The 20,648-nt window shown below is 41.0% G+C and overlaps 1 protein-coding gene across 1 annotated transcript in view; it reads right to left on the reverse strand.

Annotated features, from left to right (window-relative positions):
• Positions 1–9,016: 9,016 nt before the first annotated feature.
• The window catches only part of LOC139656178 (transmembrane protein 132E-like), a 59,342-nt gene continuing 47,710 nt past the window's right edge, over positions 9,017–20,648 (reverse strand). Inside the window, exons 3-4 of the mRNA XM_071533682.1 lie at positions 18,037–18,177; positions 9,017–9,263 (exon numbers count right to left, since the gene is read on the reverse strand). Coding sequence (XP_071389783.1) covers positions 9,017–9,263; positions 18,037–18,177 — 388 coding nt within the window. The remainder of the gene's footprint in view (positions 9,264–18,036; positions 18,178–20,648) is intronic.

The raw sequence follows: 20,648 nt of genomic DNA on the forward strand, positions 1-20,648 counted from the left end.
CTATTTATGTTGTAAGTATGGTTTTAATTAGGCCTAGTAAACATAGAGGAGAGCTGGCCTTGAGGCATAACAACATGATATGCATGAACAACCGAGAAATTACAAGGATTTTAAACTTAAATAAGGCATACGAGGGAAAAGAAAATACTTTAGTTCCACCTTTCTTTAAAATTGTGTGTCTGTTACCTAAAGGTGACTATATCAGCCTATAATTATCTAATAGGGACAATTATGGTTGGGCTCAAGCACAGTCTTTGCTGCATATATGCAGTTGGTTCTACTGCTTCTCTGATTTTTGTATATGGTTGACACTACTGAGTATCTCTATAAAAGGGATCAAATTGTGATAAAAGAAACAAAAACAAAATAGCAAGTTGTACACAATATGATATAAATAAGCCTTGAATTCAGATAAACTAGTCATAAACAAGGACAACATTGTCAGCCCATCTACATTCTTTATTTTGACTGCACTGGGATGGAAATAGCCAATTAAAATACACACCAGGCCTTCAGTTGAAGTTTGAATCAATTCATTATTTTTTTGCAGAGCATGTAAGCTGCGAGAGGGTAACAAGTTCTCTCATTTGTGGCGCGCGCAGGGCCCAGGAGAGACACTGAGACCATGTAAATTTCACTAAATCAAAAAACAGTGTATTTAAATATCTGCCAGACCCTCATCTTAAAGTCTTAATAAGGGTGTGCAGCATGAAAAGTGTGCCTCTAGTCTTCCATGGATTCCTCCCCCAAACTGTTTATTCACAGTTGGAATATTATGGATTCAGGAGTGAGTATTGTGAAGGCACACACTTTATATACACCCCCCCCCCCCAACACACACACACACACACACACACACACACACACACACACACCCTAATTGAAATGCTCTAGATTCACCCTATTTGCCCAAATGAAATTCTGGTGTTGGTATGGCTACTGGTGGGAAATCTTCTCCACACAGAAAGTGACGAATCAAAACGTAAGAGTGAAATCCAATAGTGTCGTAATACAAGACGACATTCAGTTTACTGACGTTACCTCACAGGAATTCTGGGTAATGGAGTCCTTCAAATGGTTCCCTCTCGACGCTACTCGGGGCTTCCCAAGTGCGAGGTTTGCCGCGAGCAGCTAAAGACGCAATCTGGAATTCCTTTGGCTGTCTCCATTTCTTTCTTTCTTAACCTATCATCTTATAACTTCAAATGCGGGTCTTTCCAGGCATACGTCCCATATGAGCATCAAAGAGCATCTTCAAAAAGCCTCGTTCTTCCTGTAGAATAATTCACGTTTTATGAATTTTTTGGGGGGAAAAAAACAGTCTGAGCAAATCAGCAAATCGGTGCACGGGATGCCAATTAGGTTACTCTAAAAATACTCCTAAAACAATTTCTTTAAAAGTAGAGGATTATTTTGACTGAACTTAGACCCGATAATCGAAAATCTATTGCAATAAAGTAAGAAGGACAGTAAATCAGTTCAACAAATCCCACTGTTTCAGCTTAATTCCTAATTACTAAAGCTGAGGTGGTGGACAGGGATGCACACTGAGCACTTTTGTTTTTACGTTTCTTCCTGTTCCTAAAACAAGAGCAATTTAGGGGAGGAAAGTACACAAGACTTCTTTGGATAATTGACTGGACTCTGGGGCTACATCCTAATTGAAACACATCATCCCTAAGCTCTCCTTCCTGTTTTTGGCATCTGGTAAGTATTACACTACACAAGACACGCTACAATTAAAAGTGTGCTGCTTTGGGAGCGCTAATTATGCCTACCTGGATTCATCCTGGAACACGGCAAATTTCAGTCACCGCCGCACCTTGCTACCATTTAGCTCAATTAACATGTTCTGGATGAAGCAATAAAGTGGTTATTAGATACACTATTTAACAACAATACAAATATTTGTAACATACTAGACTAAAGATGTTTAGTTTGGCTACAAAGTCCAGCAGTCCACATGAGTCAAAGTGTATTTGTATACAATGCTCACCCGGTTGACAACAATGTCTGCAGGGCTGCATCTAGCTTTTTTGGGGCCTCTATGCAAAATACGAGCTGGGCTCCCACCATCACAAACTACTGTGACAAGGCATAACATTTCAAATATTTAGCCATATGTCTACTTTACTCACCTAATGTCAGTAATAAATTCAGGGTAAGAAGCGTAGACAAAGATAAACCAGAATAGCTCGACAAAACACTAAGATTAATAAGTCTTGCATATGAAATTTACATTTCAAGAAGTGACTGGGCACTAGACTTACAAAATGTTAAATAGTTTTGAAATTATTTAAATGACTACACTCCACACATTGCCATTGATTGATAAATTCTGCTGTCATTCAGTAAGATTTTGATGTAAGAAATCACATGTGTGTATATTTCATCAGAAGGCCCTGCCTGTTTGTATAACACTTCATGGATCATTGTGATTTTATTATTTTCCATTCTTTTAAGCTGGGATCATAGTGGATGCCACAGGGATAAGGTCTACAAGATAAATTCTATAACACTACATTTATTGAGATATATAATAAGAAAACTGTTGGGTAAATATACATGATCACACTCATTGTATTAGCTGCACACAACTGCTGTACACTGATATGATCTGCAGGCCTTGTTTGGCATTTAGGTTTTACTCTCAAAATGTGATTTGTTACAGATTCCTGATTGCCTTCTTAAAATTGCAATCAGTAATGTAATCCACTGGAACCCAGTAGTGTAATCTGATCACTTTTGGATAGTTCTGGATTGACTCCAAAATCCATATAATATGCAGTAAAACCAACAATTTATTCCAATTTACAGAATGGCATAGTTGTCATGGTCATGATAATTCTCAGCTATTATTCCAAGATGTGGAAAATGATTTCACAATCTAAATGTCTCTGCGTTTCAGTGGTTCAACAAATAATTCCCTATTTTGTCTAATCTGGTTACGGTGTTTACAGATTACAATTACTCATAATTTTGCAATCAGATCACTGTCATCCCATTACATGTAATGCATTACTCTCCGGCCCTGCTGGGACGGCCCACAGGGTCTTGGTTTGACAAGCGAGATTAATTACCTTATGAAACTGAATTGCTCATTTCAACTAATTCCACCTGCTTTTGAATAACGTAAACAGTACATTTTGCCAGATGCGTATGTGTATCTTTATGCGTGCACAAATATATACAAGTGGAAATGTGGAGTGGCGTGACTCCAACAGAAGAAAACACCATTTTTTATTTAACATCTGGTAGCTACTGTGGTAGAGAATGGGTAATGGAGCTGGCAATCCAGCGTATCCCCCCCCCACCCCCCCTCCACTGCTCAGCATCATCCTTCCTGTTTTCCTCCCTCTTCAGCTCTCTTCACTCGAACTAATAAGGACGCCTCGTGAAAGAGGGCTTCAGTGGCTGGGTGCCAGTAGAGGCCCAGACTGTGAGATAAGGCCCAGGCCTGATTTAACCACATCCTCCTGGAACTCTGTCACCTTCCACACTGTAAATCTACTAGTACTTCCGCCCTCCCCTTCCTCCCTTCCTTTCCCCAATTGCAGCAGGTCAGCCTTAGTTGGCAGACAAACCTGTGACTTCTCCCCCCCCCTCCATCTCCTCTTTCTTTCTTTATTTCTTCTCCTGCTGCTCCATTACCAGCCCCCCTTCCTTCCTTTTCTACCCTTCATGTTCACATGTTCCTCAATCAAGAGTTGGGGGTCCGCCCTGGACCTTCATCTTGCGCTGCTTCCTAACAGAAAATGCATCATGTTTGTGTTTTTTAAGACAGACTCCCCTCCCACCTCTCTGTATCAGCAGATTCTGAAAATGCTGATGTGTTCTTACAAGCTGTCAGTGGGTGTACAGCAGTAGCTGAAAAGTGCTGGTTTGGTTCACATCTGCCCCTTTCCTTACACAATGACAATTATTCTCCAGTAAAAGAATCGGAAGGATGTGCATCACATCCAGTCGCAGCATACAGCGACGGCATAGCTTACAATGCATGCATTTCTTTTACTATTCCTCGGCTATTGGCATCTCGCAATTTGATGCACTCCTCTTTTAACTGCTACATTCCCTTGACCCGAGTGGCCGGGACCTTCCTCCTCCAACAAAGTCCTCGAGACGCAGCGGCTGGTTCTGAAAATACACAGAGGCTGCGTTCTCCATGGTCATTACATTCTGATGTTAAACATGAAAACGTTTGTACCACGGTACTTTGTCGGGCTCTTGTGAAAGGCCAAGAGATAAGCACCTGCTACAGGGCCAAATCCAGACCGGTGGGCACTGGAAACTCAACTTTCACAGCAGCCGCAGCAATTCATCATATAGCTCCTGTTTTTCCTAATTTACAAACTACCAATTACGGTTTAGATTTAATTATTAATTTCACACTAAAATAGCACAGAGTGCAATTAAAGTCACATTATGCAGGGGAGGTTAAACACTATTGGCTTATTCAAAACAGACCACTGCAACTAAGGCAAGCACTATTGTCAGTGTTCATTCTTGTCAATTTTCTCCAACAGACATTGGTAGTCTTCCTACAGAGGCTACTCTTCAGACTTGAAAAGCAGTTGCCTAGTGACCAAAGTTATTAGCCGTGATGTAGTGGTAAAGAAAAAGGAGGGTTAACTATGACATCCAGTCAGTCATCATCACCATAAGGCAAATCACCAACAATGAAAACAAAAATCAATTCTATTTTTTAGAAAAGCAATAATGGATGCTATTTTCCCTCAAAAAAACCCTATCTTCATATGACTTACATCAGTTTAATACTACTCAGTATGATGTATACTATGAATTTACCTCATTAAGATTCATGTCAGGTTGAAACAGTGAACGGACGGCCCTCCACTGAGCGTCTTGACAGCTTGCCGTCAGTAATGATGAAGTTGGAAAGCAGCTTTTTTCAGTCTTTCAATCACGTGTCCTGGGTGTTGGCGCTGTTCAGCTATGTCAGTCCTGCTGATGAGTGGACTGGACCGCCAGCTTCCACTTTTCGCTTTCATAGATCGCCCAAGCATGAGGTAAATCTCCTGCCCAAATAAGGGATTTCAGTTTCCATCACCTTGGCGGACTAATGGGAAAATGAATAGGGTTGGAAAACGACTGCCTCTAACTACATCCGACGCCAACACTGACTATTCTGCTTCAGATCTGTGGATTTAATCTGGATTTCCTTATGTGTTAAAACCAGTTTTTAAGCCACAATTAATTTTTTTTTAAAATCATTAGCATTAACTGGCTTAGCATTTCAGCATTTGATGTTCTAGCATGGAGAGATGGCTCCTGTGATTGGTAAACTGGAACCACAAATCAGCGAAAAATAGAAAGAACCAGACCTGATACAGGAGTCCTGAAATGACACCGGCACTTCGGTGGTCTATAATATTTACAGTCCAATTAGTCAAGAAGCCAAGCTTTGAGTGGAGGAGGATTGGAAGATATGGACCAAACCCCTCCTTCCCAGGCGCCCACAGGTGACCTACCTGCAGGAGTCCTTCACAATTGAAAAAAAACAAAAACCCAAAAAACAATAAAGTTGCAGATGATTATAGGGTATAGGGTGAGCACGCCTGTTATAATTCCTCACTTTTTCCACCAGACGCCACGCACCCCCTCCCACTGTGCCTTCTGACGACTCGGCTAGTAATGAGGAGGTTTGAGTTTACCTGAATTGGAGGGTCTCAAGTTTTGTTTTGAAGTGAATCATGACTATTTATATCATTGAACAATGTCAACGATGCTTTAGAGACTAATTGGGAGCACTGGGAGAATTCCCGTGGTGCGAAAACTTTCTCAATTGATCAAGCTGCCTTGCTGCATGAACCGACTGCCCCGAGTCTGCAGTGATTCTCCCCCCCCCCCCCTTTCCCTTTCTATCTGTGGCACACACACACACATACACACCCTGAATACTAATGTAGCCAGGTCTATCTTTGCAATGATAGGGAATAGCCGGCCTTCAAATTTGCCGTCCACTGAAACGGATAATAATGATGATGATGATCAGATAATCTGCCTTTACACCTGGCATTAACACGAGTCCTGGGTGTGCGGGTTGTGTTCAGATGGAGCTGAAAATCCTTAAAAATCATACAACAACTATGTAAATAAACAGTCACCCGTGGATCTAACCAAGAAGCGATGCAAAGCCCAGAGGCAGCAGGCAGCTCAGAAAGGAACTTTAAACTTAGGAGTGTTGAAAATAGTCTCTTATCCAAATGGATTGTCAGGATACGTGTCATGGATGGAACTAGGCAACATCAGGCGTCTGCTGTCAATTGCGTCAAATGAAACTATTAATAGTGATGAAAACCGTGGTATATCCGTGGTATATCTGTTGTCTTCAGATGACAACGTAGACAACGATCTGTGTTTTTGCGAGGGAGAGAGCGGCGCGATTTCCATTTGGAAACGGAATCCAGCTAAAACGAATCTGGACACAATCTGGATACGAGACACATGTCAATGTCAAACGCTGAACGGGACGGGAGATAGGGAGAGGGCCTCATGCTGCAGCCGATAAGCAGCATGCAAAGTTAGAAGTGCAGCTCAAGGATATTATAAAGAATTTATTTAGGTGCAAAACAGCTATAATGCAGCAAATATGTAACAGACATATAAGACTTATTGTTTTGCCAAAACCTTTTAGGTTTTAAAAGCTGAAACATCAGTTTAGCAGTCATCAAATCTAATTTCCAAATCTTAACCATGTTGATTTTATATATTATTACTATTACAAAATAATTTGTCATATTCATGTCTTATCTCAGTCATTTATGGCTTGTCTTCCCTCATAGCCACAGTGTTATTTCATAGTCTAGTTCCCACCCAGTGTGAACAGTATGGAGCCTAAACATCAATATGTATGTTGCTGATCAATTACCTCATTGTCCGTTTTGCAAAGTCAGTTTCTCACAGCTGCTGAGCGTGACCTTTGCCCACCCCAAGCGCTGGATTGCTTTTCTCACTAAAACCACTGTGTAATGTGTTTGTCGATTGCATGAGACAGAAAACCACATAATGCCACATTAAATGAAGGCAGACATTCATAAAGTCCAGGGTTCCTGATGTTTTTTTAATGGAAGCGCGGCGCCTGCTGATTGAGTGGGTGCCATAAGACTCCCACCTCAACACGCCCCCTGGACCGAGACCTGGCCTTCTTTAACATTTACCCCGCGTGGTAAATTTTAATGGGCAAATATCATGTGGGTTTGGACTTTTTCATTGGGTTCCCCTCCACCAAGAGAGCGAGGTGAGGCCACGAGAGAGGAACTAAGGACCCAAGGCCTGGCCTGAGGTACTCAGCACCTTTTTGCTTGATTAATTTCCCTTTGTTCCCATAATCTGTTTACTACCCTCACTAATTGCCGCCTTTCATGAGGCAGGGAGAAGAGCCACGATTAAAAGAGTAATAGACACTTAAGTGTTCTGTGCTGGGACTTGGTTGGCTTTCTTAACAATCAGCAAATCATCTTCAGAGTGTAGGTGTTGATTAAGTGTATTCTTAATGACAATACATCAGGGTGTCTGATGTTCTTTACAAGATATATTACAAGTGCAGGCTATCGAGAGTGAGCTGTTAGTTAGAGCTACAATTTCACTGCAGACAGAACTCTCCCTGTTAAGTCTCTACATTCACAGAGAATTCGCACTTGCTCAAACAGCCTGGTGTTGGGTCGATGCATGTAAACGCCATAAATAATAACCCAGGTGATCTCATACTCTGCTTATGAGTAACATGGTTAAGATTAGGGCTGAACGATTTTGAAAAAATATCTAAGTGCGATTATTTTGACTGATATTGCAATTGCAATATGATTTGCGATATTAGAGGGAATGATCATTTTTACATCATTATTCTCATTTTCATTGAAAAACATATTAAAATGATTATGGTGTGATTTTTGCGGGGATCTGTACCAAACAAAGATGTTTTCTTAAGTCTGTAGAATATGATGTGTAGGCCAGGACATCTCTGCAGCACCACAATATTTCATTTAAAATGGTATTTTGACACACATTTCGCCTTTAACAAATATTGCGCCTCATGCAATTTGAAAATTGCAGTAGGTCATATTGCGATTTCGATAAAATTTTGATTAACTGTTCAGCCCTAGTTAAGATGTCTGGTTTACTCCCATATTGACATGGAAACATCTTACTCCTTTCACTTTTGGTTTCAGCCATCTGCACAAACTCAGACTCGCACAGCATTGTGGGCACATTTTGATGTGAACAAAAACAGAACATGGTGGGAAGGAGTACTTGTGTTTACTATTGAGAGCATCATGTCTTTAGCCTGTAAGAAAGAAAGTTACCTCCTGCTCAGTCAAAGACGGCAGGTGTCAGCCGGACCTTTTCATACATTTTCACTGACTGACTGCTCTATCTGTGGGTGGGAATATTCTGTCAATAGAGCTGTAAGGAGCCCGCTCCCTGTTTCAGTGGCCCTGGTTCTGGAAGTAAATTTCCCATTCATTTTGTCCATAGACATTTCAGAAAATCCACATATAAAGAGTTTTACACTTTGAACCAAACTGCCTTTCCCTCATTTTCAACAATAATACAAAAACATTTAATAATAGAATATAGTCACAGAATGGCGATTACTGATTTATAATGATTCTTGATGGCTGACTAACATTACTTCACTCTGGTCTGGCTACCAACCACGCACAACTTGGGTGATGTTTCTATGGTAACAGCGACTTCTCTGAAGCTTGTGGGTAGTATTTCACAGGGAACTCTGGAATAAAACACAATTTGACTGATGGCTTCTACAGGAACATACTGTATATAGTCATTTCACCATCTAGTAGCTCATGGTAAGTCTACAGTAAACCATTTAAATTTAAAAGACTAACAGTCAATTTCTCTATGGGAAATTTAGTTTTTAGAAATGTAATTTACTTCTGGAACCAGACGTTTCAGCTCTCTTGGGTTATTTGCGGCAATCGCAGGGTAACAGAGGTTCATGTGAACAGCTGAATTCGAGAAAGACCTTAACCGGTCATGACCTTAACTGTGCATGTAAACACAGCCAGCGACGACACAAGTCACTCACCATGGCGAGAGGAATGATGGCCTGAATGTCCCTCTGGACCACCGTCAACTCCGTCACGACCTTCTCCGAGTCGGGAGGCGGGTTCTGCCCCTTGTAGTCGATGTTCCAGTTGATCCTTCTGGTCACCGATAGGCTGGTGAAGTTCTCCATCTCGAAGTCCAGCTGCATCACCTCGACATTTCCCAGTATATCCCTGCCAGGACATAAAAAAAAAACAAAAAAAAACAAACACAACAGAGCCAAAATTGAAACCCAATCATCGACAGCAGCATGTTCATAAAAAACACAGCGGGACACAGCACCAAATTCTGCCAATGCATTCATTTGTGATAATTAAGTAGTTGTCAGGACGGTGTTTAATTATTAAATGTGCCATTTAGTGAGACATGGACACAGTGCTCTTTTTTTTTTTTTTTAAATGTTCCTTATTTCACCCTTGAGAAAAAATTATTGTATTCATTATGGCCCAAAGATGTGAACACCCTAGCCAAAGGCTTTAGAGAGGCAGGCTGAGTAGATATTTGTTAGACGGTAGCTGAAAATGTATTTTTTATGTAGTCTCCACAATAACTACCAGAACATATTTCTTTATTTCTTTATTTCCTCTTCTTGCCTCACTTTGTTTTAATTTGCTGCTTAGTTTTTTTTGCTTCTTATCATCATCTTCTTGTGCATTGTGTTATGTGCTCTTTATTCAAAGTGATCCTCTACATCCACGTATCTGAGCCCACCTCGTTTTATGAGACATAAAATAAAAAGACACAGGCGGTGTACAATGAAATATACAGGGAAGATCACCTTCAGAAAAGAGTGTCACTCTGACTCGTTTCTGTGAGCTGTGAGCTGAATTTAATTTAACACAATTTAAAAGACAGATTAGGGCAGTCTGCAATTCTTGTCAGGTCCTTGAATCAATGTCCAATGAGCCTTCCAGAGAGGATTTAAAAGTATAAGCCAGTGCCTAGTGCACGGCTGGAGTGTGGTCAATGTTACACACTGAATACAGCTCACGCAAAAGTTGTCAGCCACCGTCTTTGGTAAAAGGGCACCATCATAACATTTCATGCGATCAACATGGGGCTTCACAGCTCCCTCAATCGGCTGTTGGATCTAAGGCTTCCTGACAGATACAAGGCAGCTGACATGGCTACAGCTTCATATAGGTCATGGTGTGCCATTTACAGCCTGGAGCATAAGGATTGGAGGATTGGAGGAATGACTGTTGTGTTGGTTGACATCTTTCTATAGTCTCACTATGATTAGTGGTTTAGGTTGACATCTTTCTATAGTTTCATTATGATTAGTAGTTTAGGTTGACATCTTTCTATAGTTTCATTATGATTAGTAGTTTTTGTTGACATCTTTCTATAGTCTCATTATGATTAGTGGTTTAGGTTGACATCTTTCTATAGTCTCATTATGATTAGTGGTTTAGGTTGACATCTTTCTATAGTCTCATTATGATTAGTGGTTTAGGTTGACATCTTTCTATAGTCTCATTATGATTAGTGGTTTAGGTTGACATCTTTCTATAGTCCAGTCATTCTGATTAGTGATTTAGGTTGACATCTTTCTATAGTCTGATTATGATTAGTGATTTAGTTTGCCCAAATTCTTTCTCAGTTAACGACACAATACGATTTTTTTTGTGTTTCACTAAAAAAAAAAAAAAAGTAATATCACCCTACACTTGTTTATTTTCATATACATATATATAGACATATGCATGGGGATGCTGTTACAGAGATGACAGCATTAGGCGGTTTTGTAATGGTATTCCTGCTTACTCTAATGGAGCTATGCAACAAATTAATCGGTGATTGTCTCTGAATTGATACTGTGTGCAGGTCTTGTCAATAAACAATCACTGCTCCTTAATCTTGACAGCCCCCTTTCTTCTCCTCTCTCCAAGCCCCAGTGCAGAGCCGGTGCAAGGAGATTGCAAATTTTGTTTTGCCTCTTGCTTTCAAACCGTAATTGCAGTGGCCACAGATTTGCTTCTAACCAATCAATAGCTTTCAGTAGGTAGCCTGATTGTTCTGATAGCTGTGCAAATGAAATTTTTGAGCATACCCTGATTCTCTCGGTTGCTTCTTACTCTGATGCAAAAATCCCAAGGAGTTTGGCTGTGATCTCCACTTTGCTATCATAGTCGTGCCAGTGCTGTAACTGTGGAACTGATAATAGTTTTACTATTATGAAAATCCTGCCTTTTGGACTAGTAATCCTCGGGCTCAACGAGCCCAACATGAAACCTACTCACTGGTGGCGAGGGGGCAAATTAAATCTCCACTCCTGACAAGAATGATCACACCCCAACCTCACCTGCAACTGAAACTTAAGTGCTCTCTATCTGCCCTCTGCAAAAGGAGAGCTCCATCCACCCTTCAGTTTGAGTGCCCCATAATGAAGACTGGATCAACCTATCTATATGATCCTGCACTCACGAAAGGTTCCTCTCAGGAACATCGTGATGAGATCTCGGCCTATTTGTCTCGACATCACTCATTGAAAACAGACACCCCCCTTCTATCTGTGGCACGCTAAAGCAGACATCAATATGGCCCACTGGGTGAGTACACGTGTAGCCGCTCAATAGAGCGTTCCTCCCTCCCCCCGACTGTCTCCACATTGACTCGGAGAAAAGTTACAAAGAGGATTTTAAAAATGCGCTTCTTTGCGGTTTGGGGGTGGGTCGGAGGTCTGTGCGAGAAATGCTTTTTTATCAAGGTGAAGAAGAAATTTTAGAAATGTACAGTATGTGAAAGCATACATTACCAAAAAAGCATCCATGTCTGCTCTACATTTCATATCAGGAGCTATGGTTACACTTGTCATTTTGACGTGATTTCTGAAATCTGACTCTAGAGATCACATCTCTGTATGTCCACACTACCACTGAACATCTGTATGGCATTACCTCTTCCCTGCTATCAGTCTCTATCTCTTTACGTTGCTTGTATGCATATTGTGGCTGCATTGTGTCCAGACTACGCAGAATTCTGATCACAATGCAAGCGTGACATTTCCCTATCTGGTTTGAAGATCCGATAGCAATGTGGGCAAAAACCTGATTTGTTCTGTGTCGAGACCTGATATTTAATGTGACCTTTGGTGACTGGGTGATAGAAGAAGCATTGAAACAACAAGTGTAACCACAGCTCACATTTTTCTAAGAGTTTCTGAGTTGTCGGAAGAACTTCTGAAACAAAGTTTTCCTCACCGTTGTTCTTGTTCTGTCTTTCTTGCTATTTTCTGTGAGATTATACTTCTTTAATATATCTCAATGGGATCTTAGGATGACCTTTTCGTCAAAACACTAAATTATGTACGTGTCTCACTAATTAATGTCATTCGAGTCCAGCTCCTAAGGTTTTAGAGAAAAAAACATTGTCTTCTATTTTAAAACTGGACAAATGCATTTTATTTAACAGGTGAAAACCACCTCCGCTGTCTCCGTATACAGACAGGGGAGACAGGGGAGGAAGTAAACGTGCTCAAGTATATCCGGCCCGGTTTCCATTAGGTTAATGATGTGCTGTCTGTATAGCACAAAATATATATTTTATAAGCTGTTGCTTGGGGCTGCTTAGGAGCTCGGGGGGGATTTCATCCTTTGATCAGAGCCCTGTTTGAACTGATTAATAGGGAGAGTTCAATGGATCAACCGGCTTCAAGGCAGAGTTATCTAACAAAACAGTTAAAAGATGTAGTGTTGAGTGTGGTGCATGGTGAAGTCTATCTTCTACAGTATGACTACACTCAAAACATACACTGCACCTAACCTCACTTGAGTCATGAGGGGGAGGTGCTGCAGTAGATACAGGGGCAGGAGACAGGTTAAAGACATATTTTCAAGCCTTGAAACACAAGATAAATCAGCTGTTGGCCTTTGCTGGCATTTCCTAGCTCTGATAAAAGAGCTCTTAGGTGGCAGGAAAGCCTAGTGGTGAAGTCATCTATGCCTACGCTGCACTGACTATAATAAACTGAGGCTTAAGATTGAAAGAGGCAGAAGTGACATTTTCCCAACTTTAACGCAGAGCAAAAATTCTAAATATAACATAGAAGCCAGATGTACTTTTACAGATTTGAACATTCAGAAAAGCTGATATTTGATAAAAACCTATTAAGTGCACAGTTACGCCTTTTCACAACAAATTTAATGACACTATTTTCATTTTTTTACGGTTACAAATGTGTTCTTTTGACCAACAATTAAGAGCTTTCCAGTGATTTATAATACCCATTTTCGGCTGAAATCTCTCTGATGTCCCCTTTCACACTGAAACCCTTGAATATTTATCGTTTCACTTTTTGCCCATTTCCTTTTCATAAAATATTTAAAATGCATTTATTTGGGATTTTTAACAGACTAGGGAGTCAAAAAAAAAAGAAGCACAACCGCAATATGTTCCCTTTCTGGTGAGCACAGACACACACGAGCGCCGGGTTTGGCCATTCAGCACGGCTCTTTGCTGGTGAAAAACAAAACAAAGCAAACAAAAAAAAGTGGTTCTGTTGGCTGAGAAAAAGAAAAAAAAAACCCTCCAATTGCAATATTGACTACTGCCCTTTCCACACCACAAGGGGTTTTAAATTGTGTTTTTTTTAATCAAATAGGAAGGTGTTTGAGCAGGCCTCTAAAACATGATGTGAAAAGCTGCTCACCTACAAATTAAATTGCACATTCAATGAAATAAAAGATTTTCCCCAAACTGTGGAATCCTTTGTGCTAGCATCCCGCCCCCCTAACACACACACACACACACAGAAAATCTTTTGTGCTGAAGAACATTTTCTTTGTCATGCAGCCCCTAAAGTGGCAAGCATCAGTGGAGAGCAAGTCTAATGGTGCGGCTTGGAAAAGGGAGTACTTCTAAGTCTAGGGCTGCCTTGCCTAAGTTTTTGTTAGGAATCAATATTGGCACTTATGAATGGGCACTGACATACTCAGCTAAGACTCTGGTGCTTGCTGCATCCCTTGTTTAACAGAATTATTGTCAACCAAGAGCCAGCCTATATTAAATTGGATTTTTCTGTTGTCCCGACTGCGACACCGGTAATGCCACAGCATTTTCGAGAACATTAGTCATAATTTGGAACCCATTGACCACAATCAATAATGCATTCATGTGGTGACATCAACAAGCTGCCATTAGAATTAAACAGTTTTGAGTTCCAGATGGAGGGTTGCAAATGGAAAATATTTAGAGTCATTCCAACACGGACGAGACTGCTACATGATGAAGAAGCAATTCGGGATGCCGAACCAAGAAGTGATGAAGAGATCAACGAGGTGCCCCCAACGGAAAACAGTGTCATCTTGTTTCCCTGGTCACCAATGAGACGCATAATGATGCCTGGGGGGTGAAGCTTAGGGGTGGTGTAGCAGATGGGATGCCAATATCATGACATGATACAAGCATGCTCTAAAATGTAATTCTTTGATATAGTTCACCTTTTGACCATGAGTGGGCGGTACGTGCATTCACATTGTAAATCGGTCATAGGTGAAAAGTGGGCCTAAGCCTAAGAAGCCAGAATAATGCGTGATTTAAACCTTTACCGACTGCATGTTGTCATGACAACCAAGGAATCCCTGACAACACGGAGGAATGGATATGACCTGTAACCTGTTTGCTGCATCACAAATCCAACACAAAGCAGATATGAATGAGGAGGATTGAGCTCAGAGGATGTGTTGTGATTGATGGAATCCTCCATATTACTGCTCTTAACTGGGTGATTGGGGAATGAAATGGTGAAATGGTTTGAGAATAGACAATACAGTTGTTGTTGTTTTTAGGCTAAAGTCTAAGGCTGCAAGACAAATTTGTCCTTTAAAAACCGTTACTTGCATTTAACTCTGACAGGAAAGCTCACAGGCATGACATATTGATTTGAAAATTATTTAGTTCCGCCAACACATTCGCAAATGGTACCTATTACTTTGTCTTACCTTCAAAATATTTCAGCAACAGTAGGCAGTAGAATCCACCTTGCGACATTTTCATGTTTTTTCTTTCTACTAATGCACAGCTAACAGTTAGCTTTCCTGCAGCTACTCCATAAACTAACACATCCCCCAGCTAATATCCTCCCTAGTCCTACAGTATAAGCTCGCTCATCCACTCAAACAAGGTAGAGAATGGCTTTGGAAGTACAGCAATATAATCAAAAAGAAAGCTGCAGGGAGTCTAGCTGTTAAACGCTTGGTAGCAGAGGGAAAAAAGCACAGACTCAGCACAAAGGATTCTGGATTCTGTCAGTATTGCTCAGCTAGCTATTGAAGAAATACATCAAGTTTTTAGGAGAGTGTCCTATTGCTTAACTTAACTGTTAAGTAGTGACAACATGGACACCGAAATCATTCATGTGTTCTTAGTAGATTGATGGCACCGGTGCTCCATGCTAACACTTTAGCATGCACTATGCTGAGTGATAGTAGGCAACTAGCATAACATAAAAAGGGAGAAAAAAAGAACTAGCTCTAAAGCTAAATGGCGAGTAATGTTAAGTGGCTAACTGGAAGTTTTGTGGAGAAGACTGGTGAAATCAACACTAAATGTGACATACAAAAAAGTACTGTTTTGAATTACCAGGGACTACTTTCTCTATTTCCATAGCAAGTGAAGGTGGTGGGAGACTGTATACAGCTAAAAATCACTGCTGAATATGTAGTTGTTCACCAAAAATAAACCTGGCTACATCAGCTATATTGAATTAAAGCTATTTAATTTTTTAAAATGTATGAATCTACAGCTTATATACTAAAAAACATTAACAACTATCTATTACTAAAAGGTCAGTCTTCTTACTTTAGGTAATGGCCTACTATCATGTAATAGTGTATGCTAAAGTGTTAGCATGGAGCGCCACAGCCAATTATCTACTGGGGACACATGGATGATTTTAAGTATACTAAGTTGATCAAGTGACTTTCTGAAGAAATCCAGTAGCTATGACCTTTTTGCACATTTCCTGTGCTACTAAATTAGTAGAAAATACATTTGTTTGGGATTGGGTAGAAATTCAATTCAAGAAATATGTGAAAGTATAAAATTCCAATTATGGAACAATCTTGCAAAAGTGTTCACCCCCTTTTCTCATTTGGACTATATTGTCTCACGGACAAACAGGTAAAATTAGAGCAATTTTAAACAAAAATGTATTCAAAATGTCTTCTTATTAAGTAAAGATGAAGAATGAATAACAGATGTTATGAAATGTTTTTTGCCAGTAAGACATTATAGCCCAAGTGAGTAAAAAGGTGAACAGTATATTTTCCTCTTATTGGAATTTTATACTTTCGCTTAAATTTCTTGAAATTCTACCGCACTTTGATTAAAAACAACCCAACAACAATATTTTGTGTAGACTTAGACCAAAAATCCAAAATAAATGTTTTATGAACCAATTTTCTAGCACAAGAAAATGTCCCAAAAGTGAAGAGGCGTGCTTTTTAGAACCAAACCACTAAATGTAAAAGGATTTGATGCTCATATTCAATCAATTTAATGGGAATAAAGCATCAAAACATGTTACAGACAATTTCTCTGTGGCTTTGGAACTTCAACCTGGAAACCTATTGTTTCGCTTAAGGTAGTCACAGAATTGACTGGGTTTTTGACAAAATGTGGCATGACACGCTGTTTCTTCATCCATGCTTGACCCCCTACTGGACATTTCCCACATGGTGACAGGGTGGCAAAGATTACTTGACATGGGTCACTAAATATAGCAAGAAAGCCTGCCGCTAAGGCGCTAAGAAGTAAACAAAAAGGGAATGGTGGATATCTTATTCAGGTGAGGACACTGTTTGTCTCTTTCCATCCCTTGGCCACTCTCTTTCTCCTCCAAAGCCATAGGGAATCCATATGGGGTGCCAATATTTAGATCGGCAGTTGCTAAATAGCTCTGAGGCTTAGGATAAGCAGCCCAATCTCCTAATGCCTCATTTGTTAATGAATTGAGTGTATCACATATTATGATTTATGGTGGCTATTTTTTTTGCCGCCTTGCCCCAGTGGAACTAGTCTAGCTCTGGCTCAATGGCCGGACCGGTGTTTTGGGTACAAACTCGAACCTTGTAAATACCCTCCGACAAAAGTTTGATCGATGCTCACTGCGCTAATGTGCCTGCATCTGTCTGAGTGAAGGGGAGGAGGAGAGGTGTGGAGAGGGAGGCGGTGCGGCTTCACTTCCCAGTAAAATCGTTTAGGCCACATTCCTATAAGCCAGCCAACACATGCATTAGTCGGCGATACATTTTAGACCGCATCGAGGCTGCAAATCACACGGCAGTCCCAGCTGCGGTTTCACCATTCCCATAATGTCGTATTTAGCAGAGAATCAAGTGCTGCTGCACGATGCCGCTGCTTTGGCCAGATAAAGTATATTATTGTTCAAGTAAGACACTGCAGGACTGTGGGTGGGTGTGTGATAATCACTTGCAAGTGTGGGCACAAGCAGACCTTGAGTGTTTTTACCACTGTGAGGAACTCGCCGGCAATTATTCCTGCTCGACGACGAGATCGCATCTAAGGTATCTTAATGATCTTAATGTTGGCAGTCAAAATCGTCTCATTGCTCTCTCTCCAAATGAATACCAGAGGCAGTGGGGCCGGAGCAGATAGCATCGCCGTGCCTTTAACTTTCTGCTATGAAGCGAAAGGTGCTTTGGTGAATGCGGCGGGGGCCAAAGCTGATATTTTACTGTCATTTTCTGCGGCTGCCGGGGCGTTTACAGCGTCTGGGATGCAGTTCGAGAAAAAAAAGGCAGCCTTTAATCATCGAGCGACCTCTGATTACGGAAACCTTTCGGAGACCTTTTTGTCCATTGCCAGGGAGAAGACAAATATCCTTTTCTTTGTGCGGCAGGGGAGAGAGAGGGGGCAAGAATCAACAGCCGGTAGCCGGTTAGACAGATGCGGTGTGTTTAGGCCTTAGGGCTGTTGACTTACCCCTGTTTCACGGCTTTGTTCTTGTTCACGTCGATGGTGGTGATGGAATGCTTGGCGCCGGACTGCACCTGGCTCTCCACCTTCCACTGGGCGCTCTTCGACTGGGGCTGGAGCAGGTTCACCCCCTTCTTCGCCTTGACCCTGCGGAGAGAGAAAACAAGGAGGGATGAGTCGGTTTTATTAGAGAGAGAGGGACGGTTTACGCGCGAGGTCGGAGGTGGACGCCCCCCCCCCCGCTCCGCGTACAGTTAGGCGTCATGGCAGAAGCAATTCCGCAGATGAATCAATGGCAGAGATGAACGGAGATGACAGCGCCGACGGTTGCTTTAGATGACTGTATGCGGCTTTCTATGAAAGTCATGTCTACAGTTCATTACACAGGGCATTTCCGGAGAATCATTAATAATTATATTCCCAAACGTGTCCTAATTCAGTCTGCGGTCATGCTTTGTGAAAATCTTTACAGACACACAGGTAATGATGCGTTACATTGCCATATCTTTAACATCAGTAACAAATTAAAGTGATATAGTCATCTGATCTTATTGTGAAATTCTCTTTGCTCCATGGAGAATGAATCTGGGAGCGATGTTAAAAGGTGACTGAGAGAGCTTGCAGGGGGGATTTCCTGAGGATGAAGGCACATTTTCTGGTTCATAACCGACAATGTAGAGTTAAGCTCGTTTGACCTCTGCTCCATGAATTCAGTTTTGCTTTCGTTAGTGTATTTAGTGTCTCGATGACATCACTGGTCTCAGTTGTTTTATCTCTTGTTTACGCTCACAGATATTGACAGGACTGTCCTGGATGAGGCGAGATCATATGTCAGTTCTTACTACTGGGATACTACTCAAATGGCTGAGTAGAATTCCACTTTAAACCACGAGGCGGGTCAAATAAACACACAATTTTAGAATTAGAATTTGGGTCTAAGACGAGTGCAATTAAAGTGGCTTTGCTGTTAGAATTGCAAAATAGCATACAGGGAAAAAACAAAACAAAACAAAACATTGGAAACGGCCTCCCTCCCAGTCATAGTGATTTTTGTCATTCGACCACCGTGCCACACCCGACTCTTGCCATGATGCATGATGGGAGACAAACCACTCGTCCACGGACATGCAGAGGCAATGGAGATTATCGATCTGGTGTTCTCATTTTCATGAAACGCGATATGGAAATGAATTATTAACATATTTTGGCTTCTGTTTGTCTGCCTTGAGTCTCCGAGCCCAATTCATGAATAAATAGACTTGGCTGATGGCTAAATTGCAAAACAAAAGGATTTGTAAGTGCTCATGGACTCTGGGCACATAGTTTACATGCAGTATTAACACAGTATTGCCAATAAATAACTGTAGGGAGAGACACTACTGGCCAAAGGCTGTCACTGTGGTTATGAAGATGTGGGTGCCAGTATTGGGTGAGATCATGCTCTCCCAGCAGGCGAAGCTCTAGGGACACTAATGACTTTGCCGTGTTAACAGGAAGAAGCCGTGCTACTGTTTCCACCATGTGATCACCTCCTCAGGAAAAACCCACTGAGAATATTACCTAAATACTATTTTCTCTCGAGTGTCTCATTTTGCATTCAGTTGAACGTTTTGGGCCGCGGCAACATCTTCCACATCCCTCCATTTATTATTTCTTTGACAGATGAAAAATTTTGAAGCCTTGCCGCGGCGTTTCCATTTGCCACGCTAACCCGCGCTCAGCCCATCGACCGCTCATCCATGATTTGTGAAAGCGATTGACTTTCGACTGAGGCTGTCTCCTCTTCTTAAGCCAGCAGGGAGACAGCGCCAGCAAAATATTTATTTTAATATTGTTACCTTCAAGGACTGTTCTCAGCTTGCTATTGAAAATATGTACCAAGTGAAAACTGGGACAATGACTTAACTAGGCTCATTAAAATTAATTAGTTGCCACTGAGTTTAAAATAATAATCCATGACACTTTCACATAACATTTCCGTTTTGCTATTCTCTTTCACCGATTGATAAAACACAATACGGATTCAACCACTACCAGTAAGAATATTATATGACCATACTCAAAGTTATCCATATCTTAAAAGTATTTAATCTGTGACATTTTCATATAAATAAATCTTTGCTTTCACTCTATCTGTGATTGCTATAACCATGTGATTCAACCTACAGCCAGTTCATGAAAGCTTTTACATTTGCTGTTCTAAACACTGCTACACTGGTAGCTCTTTCCTGGGAAAAATCCTGCACAGGAAGTGATGCGTTTCATGTTTCCGGTTTGTTTGGAATAAACAGAAGAAGAACTGGGTAGTTAGCATGAGCAGTGATAGCTGCCATGGCTGAACAGACAAAGAAAAGAGAAACTCAAACTGCGTCAACAGAAAATCCAAGCTCCGCCCACACGGTTTGATTGACAGGTGATCTGTGGGAAGTGCAGTGCAGAAACACAATGAGAGCTTAGCGACAAAGATGTTGCCAAAGTTAAAAAGAAACTAGGATCATGCAGATTACTACTTTAGACATCGCTTCTTGTTATTGTAATTGCCAGTTTGCTGTTTCATCAGCACATTCATATTACAGAAAGTACAGTAATTATCGGATACGGGGCCGTCCAGGATGGAA

Source organism: Centroberyx affinis, unplaced genomic scaffold, assembly GCF_046629955.1.
Source record: "Centroberyx affinis isolate AG114_WGS23_722 - 3 ecotype Tasmania unplaced genomic scaffold, CSIRO-AGI_Caff_v1 ptg002404l_1, whole genome shotgun sequence".
Taxonomy (NCBI): domain Eukaryota; kingdom Metazoa; phylum Chordata; class Actinopteri; order Beryciformes; family Berycidae; genus Centroberyx; species Centroberyx affinis.